Here is a 17,029-nt window from a genome sequence, read left to right on the forward strand (position 1 = left end):
ACATTAAGCACAAACTAAGGAAATTCAAATAAAGAATGGACCTTAGTTACTAATAATGTATCAGTATTGGTTCATTAGTTGTAACTACTGTTATCATTTAAACATGACGACAATAGGGAAAACTGGATACCAGCTACAAAGAAATTCACTGTACTATCCTTTTAACTTTTCTAATCTTAAACCATTCTAAAATTAAAAGTATATTTAAAAAATAAAAACTGGAGGCATCTGGATGGCTCAGTTAAGCATCTGCCTTTGGCTTAGGTCATGATTTTAGGGTCCTAGGATCAAGCCCTACGTAGGGCTCCCTGCTCAGCTGGGAGCTCCCTGTCCCTGCCTCCTGCTTGTGCTCTCACTCACACACACACTCTCTGAAAAGAATAAATTAAACAAATTTTTTTAAAATAGAAAAATAGGGCATCTGGGTGGCTCAGTCGATCAAGCGTCTGCCTTCAGCTCAGGGTCCTGGGATCAAGCCCTACATCTCCATTCAGCAGGGAGTCTGCTTCTCCCTCTCCCTCTGTACTCTCTCTCTCAAATAAATAAGGAACCTCTTTTAAAATAAATAAATAAATAATAACAACTGGAATGGTGAAGGGTTGCAAGGGAGAGGAGCTCATAAAGAAGATAAACCATGTATAATTATAAAGAGGAGAACAAGAACAAATTGTTGATATGCAAAAAGAAATATCTCCAGCCCCACTAGGCCCCACAGTCAAATAAAAACTAAATGTTTCAAGAAATTTAATTTATACAAGCATAAGAAACAGCATTTTAGCTATAATTTGCTTTCCATTTTGTACTTTCCAATAAAAATTTTCTCTTTTTAATCTAAAGAAAAATGTATACAGTAATCCTACACATCCAAAACTGGACTCATCTTTGCCCTCCCTAATTCTGCCCCACCAAAGACATCCTCCTCTTTCTGGGCTCCCTTATCTCAGGAAGGACATCCCCAATCATTGTGTTGCTAAGGCCAGAATGCCGGAAGTCAGGCATGACGCCTTCTCCCTCACCTCCGCAGCTGGTCACCATGAACTGCAGATTCCACTTCTATGTTTCTATTTCTCTCTATTTCTATTTCTATTATTAAGCCTCACCACTTGTAATCTTCGCTCTCACAGTAAAAGCTTCCTAGGAATCCATCTTTCACATCAGTACCAAATGATTGTTCTAAAATGTAAATATGATCAAATCACCTGTTAAAAAAAGGGTAGCTGTGAGCATTAATATATGACAACAATTGCAGAAAGTTTAGCACAGTGCCTGACAGGCACTCAGGAAGAAAAAAGTCAGTTCGTAGAGTTATATCACCATCCTCCTGAGAATCCTCCAGTATTTTTTCAAGATAAAATTCAAACTACTAGCATAGTGTTCAAGCCCTAATGACTTGGCCTCTACCATGCGTCTCTCTATCTCCAGCTACCTCCTTGAATACCTGTAATCTGGCCACATGCTTAGGGAAAGTTATGATGCATACCACTGAAATAAAATCAATGATAAGACAAGAGACCATTCATGATAACAATAAAAAGACAATCTTTAGTAACAATTTCAAGAAGAAATGATCAGGACCTAGTTTTTAAAAAACACTAACTATAAAACACAGTAACGGGAATACGCAGCTGTATGCATAATATACATTGTTCACAGGTAGGAAGATTCAACCTTATAAACATGACTGATGTATAAAAGCACTGTGACTGTAATCACAATCAAAGTCACATTGGATTTAGGGAGAACTGGTCAGAAATATTCTTAAATTCACCTGGAAGGATAAACATACTAGAAAGTGCCAGGAAAAACTGTAAAAAGGAGGACCAGTGAGGGAAACTAGCCCTCCCAGACATTAAAATACATTTTAAGGGGCATCTGTGTGGCTCAGTCAGTTAAACGGCTGCCTCAGGTCATAGTCCTAGGGTCATCGGATCGAGTCCCGCACTGGGCTCCCTGCTCAACTGGAAGTCTGTTTCTCCCTCTCCCTCTGATCCTCCCCTGCTCATGCTCACACAATACCTCTCAGATAAATAAAATATTAAAAAAATTAAAAATGTATTTTAATGTAAATTTACTATATAAGAAAAATGGCAATTTCACATTAGGCAGGAAAAATAGAGTATTAAAACAGAAAACCTAGCTTTCTATTTGAAGAAAAATAAAACTCAGTTTCTTATAAATAATCCTCAGTATTTAAACCAAAATCAATTATAGGTGGAATAAAGATTTAAATGTAAAAATTGGAACCATGAAAATACCAGAAGAAAACCTGGGAGAATATGTTTATAATGTTGGATTGGTGAAAGCTTCCTAAGCATAGCAAATGAACAAAAGGGGAGAGAGGAAAAGAAGGAAGAAGAAAAAGAAACACAAAAGCCAAAAAAGGAAAAGGGTAGTTAATTATTAAATTTTAAACCTGCACTTACGTTGAAGGGATTTCAATTCTAGATGTCCATCTTACAGAAATACTGGCATGAGTGTCTACAGCTGTATTTGAGAATGCTCTGCACCACTGAATGTAAAACACTGGAAATTTTCAAATGTTTGCCAATAGGGAATGGTTAAATAAATTAAAATACCTGCATACTATATACTATGAAGCCGTTAAAAATAACAAAGTAGAGGGATGCCTGGGTGGCTCAGTCGTTTTGTATCTGCCTTTGGCTCAGGTCATGATCCCAGGGTTCTGGGATCCAGCCCTGCATCAGTCTCCCCACTCAGCAGGAAGCCAGCTTCTCCCTCTCTACCACTCCCCCACTTGTGTTCCCTCTCTCACTGTGTCTCTCTCTGTCAAATAAATAAAATCTTAAGAAAAAAAAGGTAGATTTATTTATTCTAACATGGTAAGATGACAATAAATTAAGTGAAAGGGGCAAATTACAAACAGCATGTATGATGAGATACCATTTCTTAACCAAAAAAAAAAAATCACATACTAAATTATTGCCATCTTTTTGTATTTTATATAAATAAGAATCCTTAAAAGCACTAAGTTCTCTTACTGAAAAGCTAGAATATTCATCAAGACATATTTTTAGCATCATTAAGTTTCTATGAAGGAAAAACATTAGAACACATGTCATGATGGTTTTTAAGGCCACCAAGAATTACCTAACTTTGTTGTTGGGGTGACAAATTACTAGTTCAAAGTCTGAATTGGGAGGAGAGGATTCTATACTTTTTTAAGTTTAATTTTTTAAATAAGTGGTACATTCAAATAAACTAGATATTCTAAAGTTACAGAATGCTATATTCTGAAATGTGTCTTTCCCATTTTCCTCTACCAGCACATATATCTCCCAAAGGCAACCATATTACAACTTTTTTGGTATCCTTGAGAGATATTCTATAAACATACAAGCAAATAAGCAACGGTTTTCGTTTTTTTAAAACCAACTTTTATGCCCCTTGTTTTAGTCTTAATAAAGAATTAAGCTCACTTAGCTTGAAAGATTTTTGATATCAAAAAAAGCTATTTCATAGCTTTATGTTGACTTCCATCTTTCTCAAAGTTGTAGGAACTTCAATTGGATTCTTGAGGCAAAAAGAAACACTAAATACAGTAATATTTAAGAAATACTAGATATAGTAACATTCATTGTGGAAACTCTCAAAGTGATTTGATACATATATTCTACTTATTATTTCATACGCTTAACCGATGTTAGCTTAACAAACACGTGGCTTATAATATGGTAAAATTGGAATGCCTAGCCCACTGCCCTTAGCTGTGACAACATCCAATTACTTGCAATTCCCTAGAAGTATCACATTCTTTCACCCCTTACCCTTCTCTTGTGCTTCTATGTTGGGAATGTTTTTCTCCCTTTAAAAAATCAGCTCACGGGCTCTCTGCTCAGCAGGGAGCCTGCTTCCTTCTCTCCCTCTCCACTTGCCTCTTTGTCTATTTGTGATCTCTGTCAAATAAATAAATAAAATCTTAAAAAAAATTTTAAATTAAAAAAATAAAAAATAAAAAATCAGCTCAGTGGAGGTTCCTAAAAAGGTAAAAAGACCCAGGAATTGCACTACTAGGTACATACCCAAAAGATACAAATGTAGTGATCTGAAAGGGCATGTGCAACCCAGTGTTCATGGCAGCAATGTCCACAATAGCCAAACTATGGAAAAAGCCCAGAAATTCATCATCAAATGAATGGATAAAGATGATGTGGTGTGTATGTGTGCATACACACACACACACACACACACACACGTGTGCACGTGTGCATATACACTCACACATGTGTGCACGTGCATATATATACATATATATGCGTGCACGCACACATACACACAACTACCCAACCATCAAAGGAAAATGAAATCTTGCCATTTGCAACAACGTGGATGGACCTAGAAGATATTATGGTAAGCAAAATAAGTCAATCAGAGGGGCACTGGGGTGGCTCAGTGGGTTAAAACCCCTGCCTTCAGGTCAGGTCATGATCCCAGGGTCCTCAAATCGAGCCCTGCATCAGGCTCTCTGCTCAGCAGGGAGCCTGCTTCCTCTTCTCTCCCTGTCTGCCTCTCTGCCTACTTGTGATCTCCCTCTCTGTGTCAAATAAATAAAATCTTTAAAGAAAAAAAAAAGTCAGGGGCGCCTGGGTGGCTCAGTGGGTTAAAGCCTCTGCCTTCGGCTCAGGTCATGATCCCAGGGGCCTGGGATGGAGCCCCACATCCAGCTCTCTGCTCAGCAGGGAGCCTGCTTCCTCCTCTCTCTCTGCCTGTCTTTCTGCCTACTTGTGATCTCTGTCTGTCAAATAAATAAATAAAATCTTAAAAAAAAAAGGCAGAGAAAGACAATTACATGATTTCACTCATATGTGGAATTCAAGAAACAAAACAGAGAAGCATAGAAGAAGGGGGTAAAAATAAAACAAGGTATAATCAGGGAGGGAGACAAACCATAAGAGACTTAACCATAGGAAACAAACTGAGGGTTGCTGGAGAGGAAGGGGGTGAGGGATGGGGTAACTGGGTGATGGACGTCAAGGAGGGCACATGATATAATAAGCAACTGGGTGTTCTGATGAATCACTGAACTCTACCTCTGAAACTAATAATACACTATATATCAACTGAATTTAAATTAAACAAAAATAAATAAAATCTTCAGAAAAAACGGTCAGCTCTACTACTTTCCCACAGATTCTTTTTCTATTCCATCAGATTTGATATAGGAGTCTCTTCCTTGCTGACCTCTATTTTGTGGTTCTCTTGAGTTAGTTGACATGTCTGGTTCCCTACTAAAATCTAAGCCATGTGAACCGAGCTTTTTCTACTTTGCATCTCCAGTTTCCTTGGTGGTAGATAAATACTCCTATATTTAGTATTATTGAATGTAACACTCCATTTTCCATTATGGCCCCCATCGGGACACTTAAAAATGCAAGGACTCACTTTGCAGACTGTAAATGCAAGTTTACAGGCTGGTGGGGGTTAAAATTTAGGTAATTAAAACGATTTGTTAACCACTCTTGGTGCCTCTCACTGGTCAACAAAGTGAATGCCAGGCCAGTAGCCCAAGACCCTCAGTTTGGACCAAGGTATTCCAAACATTTTCCTGTGCCCAACGTGTAGCACACGGTCAGGACCAAGGTAAGCAACATACGTGCATGGCCCTGGACTCGCACAAAGAGTTCTTCCCACTTGCAATTTGGTGGATTACAAGTCCACGGACTACGCGTGAAAAGGAGCAAGTTCAGAGACCTGGGAGATCGTCCAGAACAATTCACTTCTTCCTCCGCGGGTTCCCAGAATCTCAGGACTGAGGAGCTAGGCCAATTACAGATGCTCAAAGCGGCAAAAAAGGAGTCGGCAGGGAGGAGGTAGGGCAGGGTTTTGTTCTGAGAGGTTCCTGTCCCGAACTCAGCTCCTGCATGGGGATCTGTTCCCAAGCCCTTCTCGGGTCGCAGGCCGTTGCGGTCCCGCGGGCTTGGGAATCCGGAGTTGGGCTGGTATTGTCCCGCTTATAGCTAGCCCCACTCCAGCCCGAGACTTCCGCACTCTGTGTCTCACCGGGTGGAGAAAGGAACTCCAGAAAGTTCCACGAGCTCCAGGAACCCAAGCTCGCACCCAATCCCATAAGGCCCTTCGGCACAGCTCCTCCCAGGCCGATTGCCCCCGCGCTGTTGCCTTGGTAACCGCGGGGCGGTGGCAACGGCGAAAGGGGCGGGACTTCCGTCGAGTGACGCGTCGGGACTCGGCTACAAAAGACGACGGCTGCGGCGCGCCGGGCGGAACTTTCCAGAACGCTCGGTGAGACGCGGAGGAGCGGCGGCTACCCGAGCTGCGCCCAGCAACGCGCTCCTTCCCGCTCCCCCACATCGGCCTCGGCCCTCTCACCGGTGAGTTTCAGCCCTCGCGCTTCCCCTCGTCCCAAGACCGGCGCCATTGTTGGCACGGGAAGCCGGATGGGACCGCGGTCGGAGGCGGTTGGCTCCGCGTGGGCGGGAGGGTTGTCGGTTCCTGTACTCACGATTCTCATTTTGGGAGGGCTGGTGTGGTGCCGCGGCAACCCATCTCCGGCACGCGGTGAGTGGGCCCGAGACGTTACTGAAGCATTCTCCACTCTCTGTTTAGCCTGAGGTCCCCAAGGACTTGCCGCCTTCGGCTTTACACCCGCCCCCCCCCGTGCGCGCCCCCGCGTCCCCTCCGCCCCAGCTTGCTGGGGGTGGACGACCATGCGCGCACGCGCGAGAGGGGCGAGGGGCTGCGAGGGGAGCGGGGCGGAGGCTGCGGCCGCTTCCCTGGTCTCTTCCTTCTCTTTGTTGAAGGCTGGCTGGGGTTCTCCCACTCCTTCGGTCAAGGTGGAAAGAAGAAAACCTTTAAGATCTGACCTTAGTGCAGGGGAAACCTAACGGCATATAAACTACGCTGGTTTGTGGGGGCGAGAGGGGTTCGGTGGTCAAAGTGGAGATGCTGTAAGTTCTGTGATTGAGAAACATCCTTAGGAGGGGGGAGGGGAGGTTGCTTTCTTGTGCTTTTAATCAGTTTCGTAAACCACTCCCTCTACTCCTCCCCCGTGCCCACATTTTTTTTTTTTTTAAATCTAGGGAGTGTGTGCTTATCAGATTTACCAAAGACAATGATAATGTAATAACCAATAGGCTGAACCTATTGGTGCCCTTTTTGATTACTGCTGTCAGTACTGGAAAGAGAAACAGAATCCAGATAATAGTGGCATTAGTATGGAGCTTTCCTGTGGGAGAGGGGGAACCAGCTGCCATAAAAGGCCTTTGAATTATCCCAATAATTATTAGCTAATACTTAGTTGGTTAGAATTTACGGCTGAATTACCAAAGAATGGTTACCTTCTCTGAAGTTTAGGGAAGGCAGGCTTTTTAAGTCAGATTTGGGGAAGAAGCAGATGTCTCTGCCTTAACTCTGATTTTTACTAATTAAGATTTCCAGTTGAAAGTCAGTTAAAACTGCATTTTATTTCAGGCTGTAGAAAATGGTGAAAGAAACCACTTACTATGATGTTTTGGGGGTCAAACCCAATGCCACCCAAGAAGAACTGAAAAAGGCCTACAGGAAACTGGCCTTGAAGTACCACCCTGATAAGAATCCAAATGAAGGAGAGAAGGCAAGTGATATACTCAGACTCTTAAATGTAGCTGTGTGATTCTTTGCCAGGTGTATAGTAATTATTACAACCTGACAATGAGTATGTGTAATACAGTGACTGCTTTGCAACACTTTCAGTGAAATTTTTTTTTTCTCAAACAGTTTAAACAGATTTCTCAAGCTTATGAAGTACTCTCTGATGCAAAGAAAAGGGAATTATATGACAAAGGAGGTGAACAGGCAATTAAAGAAGGTGGAGCTGGTGGTGGTTTTGGCTCCCCCATGGACATCTTTGATATGTTTTTTGGAGGAGGAGGAAGAATGCAGAGAGAAAGGAGAGGTAAGAATAACCTAGTCCAGGGTGCCTGGGTGGCTCAGTGGGTTAAGCCTCTGCCTTCAGCTCAGGTCATGATCTCGGGGTCCTGGCTTTGAATTCCACATCAGGCTCTCTGCTCAGCAGGGAGCCTGCTCCCCCCACCCCAGCCTGCTGCTCTGCCTACTTTTAATCTTTGTCAAATGAATAAATGGAAAAAAAAAAAAAAAGAATAATGTAGTCTACATGGAGCAAATTAAAGTAGCCATTAGTGAAAGCAGATTCTTCAGAAAGTATCTATTTGTATCTATTTGTAATGCTTGTTTACCTGTTGGTATAATGTTGCAAATTGACATATACTGCCACTTTGATTTATGATGTTTTTTAAACTGGGATTGATGTAGCCAAAAATAGGCCAGTCAAGTTCTAACAAGTAAATGATTGTAGGCCACCTGAGTGGCTCGATCAGCAGAGCATGCAACTCTTGATCTTGGGGTCGTGAGTTCCAGCCACATGTTGGGTATAGAGATTACTTAAATGCTTGTAAAGCCCTCTGATACCTTTATCAAGCATTAATTAAAGGAATAGAGTAAAGGACAAAACACTTTCTAGAGAGCTTTTTTGACCCCCCCCCCAATCCAGTTGGAGGTACATCGCCTTGTTCAGTTAAGTGAGTTAAAGTTAGAAATTAACATTTTTTCAAGGTCATATATTGGAAGGTAGAGTCAGGAATGGAACACAGGTTTTTCTTAACTCCAAATAGCTTATGGCCTGTTTAATCTTGTTTCAGCTTCTTACTAAAATACGTGTGCTTAACCTTTAACAGAAATGTGGTTGCAGAATTTACTTCAGAAAAATTTGCAATCATAGTTAATTGTTGAGGATGATTTGTCCCACAGAAAAAAAGAGTGGTTTTTATTTAGAAAAAAAGAATTTTAAGGAATTGGCTGGCAGACTTTGACTTAGATTAATGAAAGTTGGTTTTTGGTGTGATACTGAAGGATATGTAACCACACTAAAGGAGTTTTTGTTTTCCTTCCTTGTGTTCTCAGATCTATAAAGCTAGAGTAAGAGGGGCAGTTTTTAGCATATCAGAACCAACTGCATGGACTATATCTGATACAGAACCAAAGGTGGAACTAGGAACAAAAGGATATAGTTAATGGTGCTTCACACTCTTTGGGGAACTAAAAGTATTCATTAGACATGTAGATACGAGAAAATAGGTTTAAGGCAGTACTGTTCTGTGGTGGGTAAAAGTCACTGGAAGAATCACTAACTAGAATTTACTAACCATTGGCAGGTGATTTCGTTTGTGTAGCCTTTGTGTCCTTACGCAATCTCCACCTTCCACTTGGCATTTTAAGATGAGATCGGTCACTCCTTTGTATCCCCTGGCTCCATTTAAATTTAGATTAATTTGAAACAAAAATTCCTTTATCTGTGGTCTTAACTAAGGTGCTAAATGACCACATGTGATTCGCAGCTTCTGTATTAGGTATCAGGGTTATAAAATATTTGTGACTGCAGGAAGGTGTATTAGCACTGTATGAGAAATACAGTTTTTAAGTACTGTTGTCCCAAAAGTAAGTGTGCTACTCCTGTGTCAGAAGTGAGAACTAGGGGCGCCTGGGTGGCTCAGTGGGTTAAGCCGCTGCCTTCGGCTCAGGTCATGATCTCGGAGTCCTGGGATCGAGCCCCGCATCGGGCTCTCTGCTCAGCAGGGAGCCTGCTTCCTCCTCTCTCTCTGCCTGCCTCTCTGCCTGCTTGTGATCTCTCTATCAAATAAATAAATAAAATCTTTAAAAAAAAAAAAAAAGTGAGAACTAATGATCTTCTGCAGAGACTGGATAAGTATATCTGCTTCCCTGGCCAATCTTGCTTAGTCGGACTTAATGTGTTGAATTTTTTAATGAAATAATTGGTCATATCATTGCTATACTAAGTGAGATTCAAAGAATATATTACAACAGAGATGCAGTTTGAATTAATTTATTGGGAAACCTGCTATTTAATAACTGGTTTCCCAAGTGATTTTGTAGTTGACATTTTTGATTGCTGTAGTTTGTAAGATGGCCACAAATATGTCCGTAGGCAATTACTTTCACCTAATTTTCCTCATCTGAAACTACATCTCATTTTGAGATCACAAGTGATAATGTGACCTTTTATGTAGGTAGTAGGTGCTTAACAGATGTATCTTGTGAACATCATCTTTCATATCTTTCTTTGAAGTGCAATGAACACAGAGGAGTAGCATCTCAGACTTTTAATGAGTACTGTTTTTGTTTTAGGTAAAAATGTTGTGCATCAGCTCTCAGTAACCTTAGAAGATTTATATAATGGTGCAACAAGAAAACTAGCTCTGCAAAAGAATGTGATTTGCGATAAATGTGAAGGTACGGTCTTTTTTAACACCTCTAAATATAACTGAAAATGAAACAGACTCTTCTGGATATATAAAACTGACAGTACACTACCTAAATCTTGCAGGGTGCAAGTATGAAGAAAACATGAACCTACCACCTTGAGAAATATTGGCAAAACACCACTGTGTGTGTGTGTGTGTGCGTGTGCGCGCGCGCGCGCTAAATACAGTTGGGATCAATCAAATTTGGTGTCTTTTCCTCAACATTGTTTGGAGGTGAACAGTTGCTGTTCCCTCTAAAACGTAGACTCAAATTCATATGGTTTCAGAGTCTATAATATTTTGATAGTGTCCTCTTTTTGGGACACTTAGCTGTTCAGACAAATTCTTTGCTAAGAACCTCTGATCTTTTTTTAAGTTATTTGTTGGAAATGTTCTTTCCTAAAGAGTGAATGCTTTAAACTGGTCCCATCTCACAGATAAAGTAGTCCTAAGAATGGTGCTTTGAGAGCACATGCTCAAAACAAGATTCTGAGTTGGCACTTTTAAGAAAGCAGTCAAAATGTCAGTAGATCAAATTGAAGCTGATGGTGGCTGTATTTTATCGAATGCGAAAACCTGAATTGTAGACTTTGAGGGCAGAATTCTATCAGATGTATGTAAAAACTCATTTAAAACCTTTGTTGTTGTATCTAATACTAATTCAAACATTTCTTTTTAAACTATTTAGGCCGAGGTGGTAAGAAAGGAGCAGTTGAGTGTTGTCCCAATTGCCGAGGTACTGGAATGCAAATAAGAATTCATCAGATAGGACCTGGAATGGTTCAGCAAATTCAGTCTGTGTGCATGGAGTGCCAGGGCCATGGGGAACGGATCAGTCCTAAAGATAGATGTAAAAGCTGCAATGGAAGGAAGATAGTTCGAGAGAAGAAGATTCTAGAAGTTCATATTGACAAAGGTGAGTTCTGAACCACTTTCTTAATTGTGAGTTCTTGAGTGTTGTAGCAAGTTTATTAATACTACATTTTGTAATTGTTAAAAACCGTCTTTAATAGGTTTTATATATGGTATCACCCAAGGATAAGTCTTAGCTACATATAAGTGCTTTTTTATGCCGAGCTTTTGTATAATTGTAGTGAATACTTAAAGGATCTCCTCACTTAATATAACACATCAGCAAATGATTAAATAGTGTTCCACACTTAACTCTCTTCTATTAAATCATTAGTTCTTCCACTTTTTTCTTGCAATTAACTTCACACAGTAGTAATTTTCTTGGGAACTGCTAAATTTAAGGGATATGCCTACCTTTTTTTAAGATTTTTTAAATAATCTCCACTCAGGGGGCGCCGGGGTGGCTCAGTCAGTTAAGTGTCTGCCTTCAGCTCAGGTCACCATCCAAGGGTCCTGGGATCGAGCCCTGAATCGGGCCCCCTGCTCATCGGGAAGCCTGCTTCTCCCTTTCCCACTGCTTGTATTCCCTCTTTCGCTGTGTGTCTCTGTCAAATAAAATCTGTAAATCAATCAATCAATCAATCAATCAGTAATCAGTCTCTCCCCCAACATTGGGCTTGCAGTTAGAACGCTGAAATGGAGTCATGTGCTCCACTGACTGAGCCAGTCAGGCACCCTGGAATATGCTTGCTTAGAAGGATGGAGGGTGGGGTTAGGTGAAGAATTCTGGAGGTCTCATAAAGATTTCCTTAATTTTTCTAAACTAATGAGCATGTTTCATTAGTTGATATGTAAGAACTTAGATTATGAATATGTAGTAATGCCTTTCAGACTTCATTAATTTAAAATGAAACTAGTATTACATATTGCATATTGGTGGAACTATTGATAATATGAACATTATATATTATTACATACATTTTACATTAACTTAAGCTCGTGCAGTAGTATTCTTTCATATGAATCAGGATACCAACTCTCCCATCATTTTTTCCTCTTGTGTTTAGTAGGGTTTTTTTTTTTTTTTACTCCTGCTCTGGTAAGACCTCCCCTTTTGCTATGAGCAGTATGTATTTTGAGGGCATTCGTGGTGAGTGAAGCCATTTTTGCTGTATTTACCCACGGTCTTTAAAGTAATGGAACAACTAGCAAAAGCTAGTAGTTTAATTGCTTCATCACCATAAAAAGACAGTTACTTGGCTTCATGAATGATTAAAGACTGTTTAGTTTTGTCAGTGTTGAATACTGGTATTGTGGTTTAAGTTCTTAGTTTTTTAGAGGTACATACATACTCTGAAGTATTATGTCAGGATTTTGCTTCAAAATATGTTGGGGGGGGTACCGTGGGTGGAGGTATAATACAAGAAATTGGTAGTCATGCGTTGATAGCTGCTGGATCTAGTTTGGTGATTGTATAGGGATTCATTTTAATTATTTTTTATTTTTTTTAAAGATTTTATTTATTTGACAGAGATCACAAGTAGAGAAGCAGGCAGAGAAAGAGAGGGAAGCAAGCTCCCTGCTGAGCAGAGAGCCTGATGCAGGACTCGATCCCAGGACCCTGAGACCATGATCTGAGCCGAAGGCAGCGGCTTAACCCACTGAGCCACCCAGGGGCCCTAGGGATTCATTTTAATACTGGCTACATGTATGCTTAATGTTTTCTATAATGAGTTCTCGTGTGGGTCACCTTGGTGATCATTGTTTCAGGAGATAGAGGGATATGAGTAATGAAATTGAAATAATTAACATTTATAGTTAATAATGTTTGCTAGTCTGCTGATTTGGTGGCAATATGGGCCCTTTTTTTTTTTTTTTTTTAAAGATTTTATTTATTTACTTGACAAAGATCACAAGTAGGCAGAGAGGGAAGCAGGCTCGATGCTGAGCAGAGAGCCCGATGCGGGGCTCGATCCCAGTACCCTGAGATCATGACCTGAGCCTAAGGCAGAGGCTTAACCCACTGAGCCACCCAGGTGCCCCCAATATAGGCCTTTTATTTAAGGCCTTGGTGAGGTAGGTCTCAGAGAAAGTTAGTATTTATTTTGGAAGGTCATGCAATTTGCTTCCCCAGGGTAATCCAGCTAGTAGTAAATAATAGCTCTAAAATTTGGAGACTTACCTCTGTAGAGTTTGTGTTCTCTACTGCATTCACTTCATAAGAAACAGAACTGATTTAATCATGTGGGCATTCTCAGTCATTTTGGTAAACCTACATCTACCAAGACCTTTTTTTTTTTCCCCTCCCACAGATTCACAAACGTATATCAGTGTTTTTTTTAACATTGAGATTCTGATGTGCATCAGTGTTTTTTTTAACAGATTGAGATTCTGGCATTAGTTGGATGTTAAACAAGAGTATAATGAAATCTTTTGTTTTTAGGCATGAAAGATGGCCAGAAGATAACATTCCATGGTGAAGGAGACCAAGAACCAGGACTGGAACCAGGAGATATTATCATTGTTTTAGATCAGAAGGACCATGCTGTTTTTACTCGGTAAGAACTTTTATGAACTACTCAAATTGACATCTTGCATATTTTTTTAAATGGGCTTTTCATTACCTTAAAGACATTTCTTGGAAATACTGTGAAATAATACTGTTTGTGATGAACTTGGAGTGAAGCACAAGAATGATAAGCAACGTGTTAAATATCCATCTGTTGCTAATTTAAAGCATTGGATTAGAGTAGCATTCCAATAAATGTGTTGGGAATGACACCTGAAGGAACTGGTTTTAATTTGATGAAAAAAGCATTACAACAAATGTCTCAATGGAAAATGCTGTCATTCAAGGTGACTCTACATGAGTTTTTTGGTAGAGTACTCTGGGTAAGATATTTTACTAATACGGAATGGAAAAGAATGTCTAAGCACTAGGAGGGAGTGGGATGGTGTAACAGTTCAGGGATGGTAAGTAGTAGAGGCTGCCTAGAATGTCAAGATTCTGAAGTCCAGGAAACAGCTGGCAGGATCCATATATATTTGCTGTTTCTAGATCTCAGCTGTTTTGAGAATGGGGAAAGAAAAGACATCTTTGTAAAAGATCCCCATACACCCTTGCTGTTAAGAGAACATAACTGCCTGCTGTGGTACGTCTAATAATCGGTGATTTGAAAGATAATTAAGTATATGTCATATTGACATTGATATAGGCGAGGAGAAGACCTTTTCATGTGTATGGACATACAGCTGGTTGAAGCACTGTGCGGTTTCCAAAAGCCAATATCTACTCTGGACAACCGAACCATTGTCATCACCTCTCATCCAGGTATAATACTTTAGATGAGCTTGTCTTTCCTCTAGTATTGTCATGATCTGCTCCTAGCTGGTATGGGCTCTGAGAAAACTAGTATTTTACTTGGTCAGTTATGTAACTTACAAGCTGAGCTGAAATTGTATAGGATATTGGGTCTTTTTGGAAGCTCCTAAAAAAGGTAATGGGATTGATGTCTTCACATAAATTTATTCCTGTCAGTGAGCTAGCACATTCCTCTGTTCTTTTTTCCCCTATTCATAAAAATGTGACTATTTAAGGAAAAACTTGGCTTCTGTGTTTTTAGGTCAAATTGTCAAGCATGGAGATATCAAGTGTGTGCTAAATGAAGGCATGCCAATTTATCGTAGGCCATATGAGAAGGGTCGCCTCATCATCGAATTTAAGGTAAGCTATAAAGTATTGTAGGAATACTGAAGAATGATTAGCTTATTTAAAAAAATAACAATTATATTTCCAAATAGTAAGGTGCATCAAATTGATACTCTTTCTTGTCCAGGAAGAAATAAATTAAGCTAATACAGGGCTATAACTGGGATTTTAAAGTTTGCCAGAAGCACTCAAAATAACTACTGTGGCTTTTTGGCAAAATACTACAAGGCTTGGTTTGCTAATAGAATGGTTTATAAAGCAACCCTCAGTCATTTTTTTCAGTCTTAAATTGTCTGGCCCTTAATCCATAAATACAGCTTTTATTAAAAACATTTTTCAGGGATGCCAAGTGGGCAGTTTTGATAACTGAAATTCTGGTGACCATAGAGTTAAAAATACTATTTTTTAAATCATGTTTTATAGAAATGGAGAATTGAAAAAAAACTTTGGGGCAAAGAAAGAACTGCCTTCTTGAGGAAAAAATAGCTTTTAAAAACCTGTTAAAAGGAATTAGTATGTATTTCAGGAAGGGTTCTCCTATGTGCTTAGAACAGTGATCATCACAACGTAATTTTGCTAGGATGATAATTTTTTTTAATGCCTTAAGTTCTAATTCAGCGTACTAGCGAGATAGATGCAATGCCTTTTAGAACACATGTTCTAACTTGGGACTGGCAGATTGACCAAAAGATCATCATGTGTGTCATCACGTTTTTCTGGGGGAAAAATGGGTCAGTGGTAATATATAAAAGGAACAAGAAATACAGCAAACTGAACTTACAGTAGAGATTTCTTCTTACAGGTAAACTTTCCTGAGAATGGCTTTCTGTCTCCTGATAAACTCTCTTTGCTGGAAAAACTCCTACCTGAGAGGAAGGAAGTAGAAGAGACTGATGAAATGGACCAGGTAGAACTGGTGGACTTTGATCCAAATCAGGAAAGACGGCGCCATTACAATGGGGAAGCATATGAGGATGATGAACATCATCCCAGGGGTGGTGTTCAGTGTCAGACCTCTTAATGGGGCCAGTGAATAACACTGCTGGCATTTTATGTGCAGTAGTGAATGAGTGAAGGACTATAATCATAGCTCACTACTTGCTATTGTTTTTGTTTTAATATTCAACTATAGTAGTGTTTTAAAAGTTAAATGAAGAATAAACTCAAATATAAAAGCTCTGACTTTGCCCTGTATGTATGATGACTTCAGTGTGGAAGATAAGTTTAATATTTGTAAAAACTGCTTTCAAAAAAAATCTCCCCTAGCATTTGTTAGGCCGTACCTTGTAATTAATTTCAGTTCTATGTATATGAAACAGCTCAGACTGAAATGCTAGGTGTATGTATTGACTTCATTGTATCACCCTTAATTGTTAAGCTATGAAGTTAAAACTTGTATTTAATTGGCAATCAGACAAAGAATTTGTAGAGAAGTGTTGGTCTGTAGTTATGTTAAGTGGGATTCATTGTGATGCCTCTGCATTTATTGCCTCAACTGTTACTTGAAGATGGCATGCTATGTAATTTGGCCTGTGGTATCAGTGATAGAAAGGATACCTCTTTAAAGAAAGGGTTTATCATATATGCTGCTGCTTGAGGGCTTGCACTTGTAGAATTGCATTCCCTTCTGTGCCATCTTTTTTTTTTCCCCTTTTTTTTAATATATATACATACATATATATATATATATCAGTCCTGGTTATACTTTTTTTCCTTCTCTTTGGACCATGATAAGCTTCAGAGTAGTGGCTTCGGGAGCAGGGTAACTTACAGTGAAGAGACATTTATGTGGAGAAGTTTGCATGTATGAGATAGGAAGGTTTTTGTTTGTTTTTAAGGTATGTTAACAGGCTTACTTTAAATAACGCTCCGAAGTAACTGTAATTTAATGTTGGTAGTATAGCAAATTATGACGAATAGCTTTAATTGTATGTTTAAAAAGTCATGTTCACAAGCTTAAATCTGGTTATCAGAATTAAGCATTTGGAATGTATGAATGTCTCCTTAATATACTGATTACAAAGCATTTCCAGTGTGTCACTACAGGCTTTTTTTTCCCCTAGATTGAAAGCATTGTCTTTTCACTAAGTAAGATAGATTTCTTTTTTAACTAGTTAAATGTGTAATACAAAATGTTACTTAACTACAGTTAAATGTTAAACAAGAGTGAATGTGG

The 17,029-nt window shown here is 39.5% G+C and overlaps 1 protein-coding gene across 2 annotated transcripts; it reads left to right on the top strand.

Annotated features, from left to right (window-relative positions):
* Positions 1-6,215: 6,215 nt before the first annotated feature.
* Positions 6,216-16,028, top strand: DNAJA1 (DnaJ heat shock protein family (Hsp40) member A1). Of its 2 annotated transcripts, none has more exons than XM_032860361.1 (9): positions 6,216-6,347; positions 7,447-7,588; positions 7,732-7,909; positions 10,177-10,281; positions 10,981-11,208; positions 13,588-13,702; positions 14,360-14,475; positions 14,768-14,868; positions 15,656-16,028. In XM_032860361.1, the coding sequence occupies exons 2-9, from the start codon at positions 7,457-7,459 to the stop codon at positions 15,872-15,874; spliced, it is 1,194 nt and encodes a 397-aa protein (XP_032716252.1). In that variant the 5' UTR covers positions 6,216-6,347; positions 7,447-7,456; the 3' UTR covers positions 15,875-16,028. The 2 variants fall into 2 exon arrangements, with proteins under 2 accessions (XP_032716252.1, XP_032716253.1); XM_032860362.1 differs by lacking the exon at positions 6,216-6,347 and adding an exon at positions 6,440-6,534.
* The last annotated feature ends 1,001 nt before the right edge of the window (positions 16,029-17,029 follow it).

This window comes from Lontra canadensis, unplaced genomic scaffold (genome assembly GCF_010015895.1).
Source record: "Lontra canadensis isolate GAN:19392208 unplaced genomic scaffold, GSC_riverotter_1.0 scaffold19, whole genome shotgun sequence".
Classification (NCBI taxonomy): domain Eukaryota; kingdom Metazoa; phylum Chordata; class Mammalia; order Carnivora; family Mustelidae; genus Lontra; species Lontra canadensis.

Coding starts and splice junctions, on each gene's coding strand:
- DNAJA1 (XM_032860361.1), top strand. CDS start 7,457: ATGGTGAAAGAAACCACTTACTATGATGTTTTGGGGGTCAAACCCAAT. Junction 7,910..10,176: donor AATGCAGAGAGAAAGGAGAG/GTAAGAATAACC, acceptor TTTTTGTTTTAG/GTAAAAATGTTGTGCATCAG. Junction 10,282..10,980: donor GATTTGCGATAAATGTGAAG/GTACGGTCTTTT, acceptor TAAACTATTTAG/GCCGAGGTGGTAAGAAAGGA.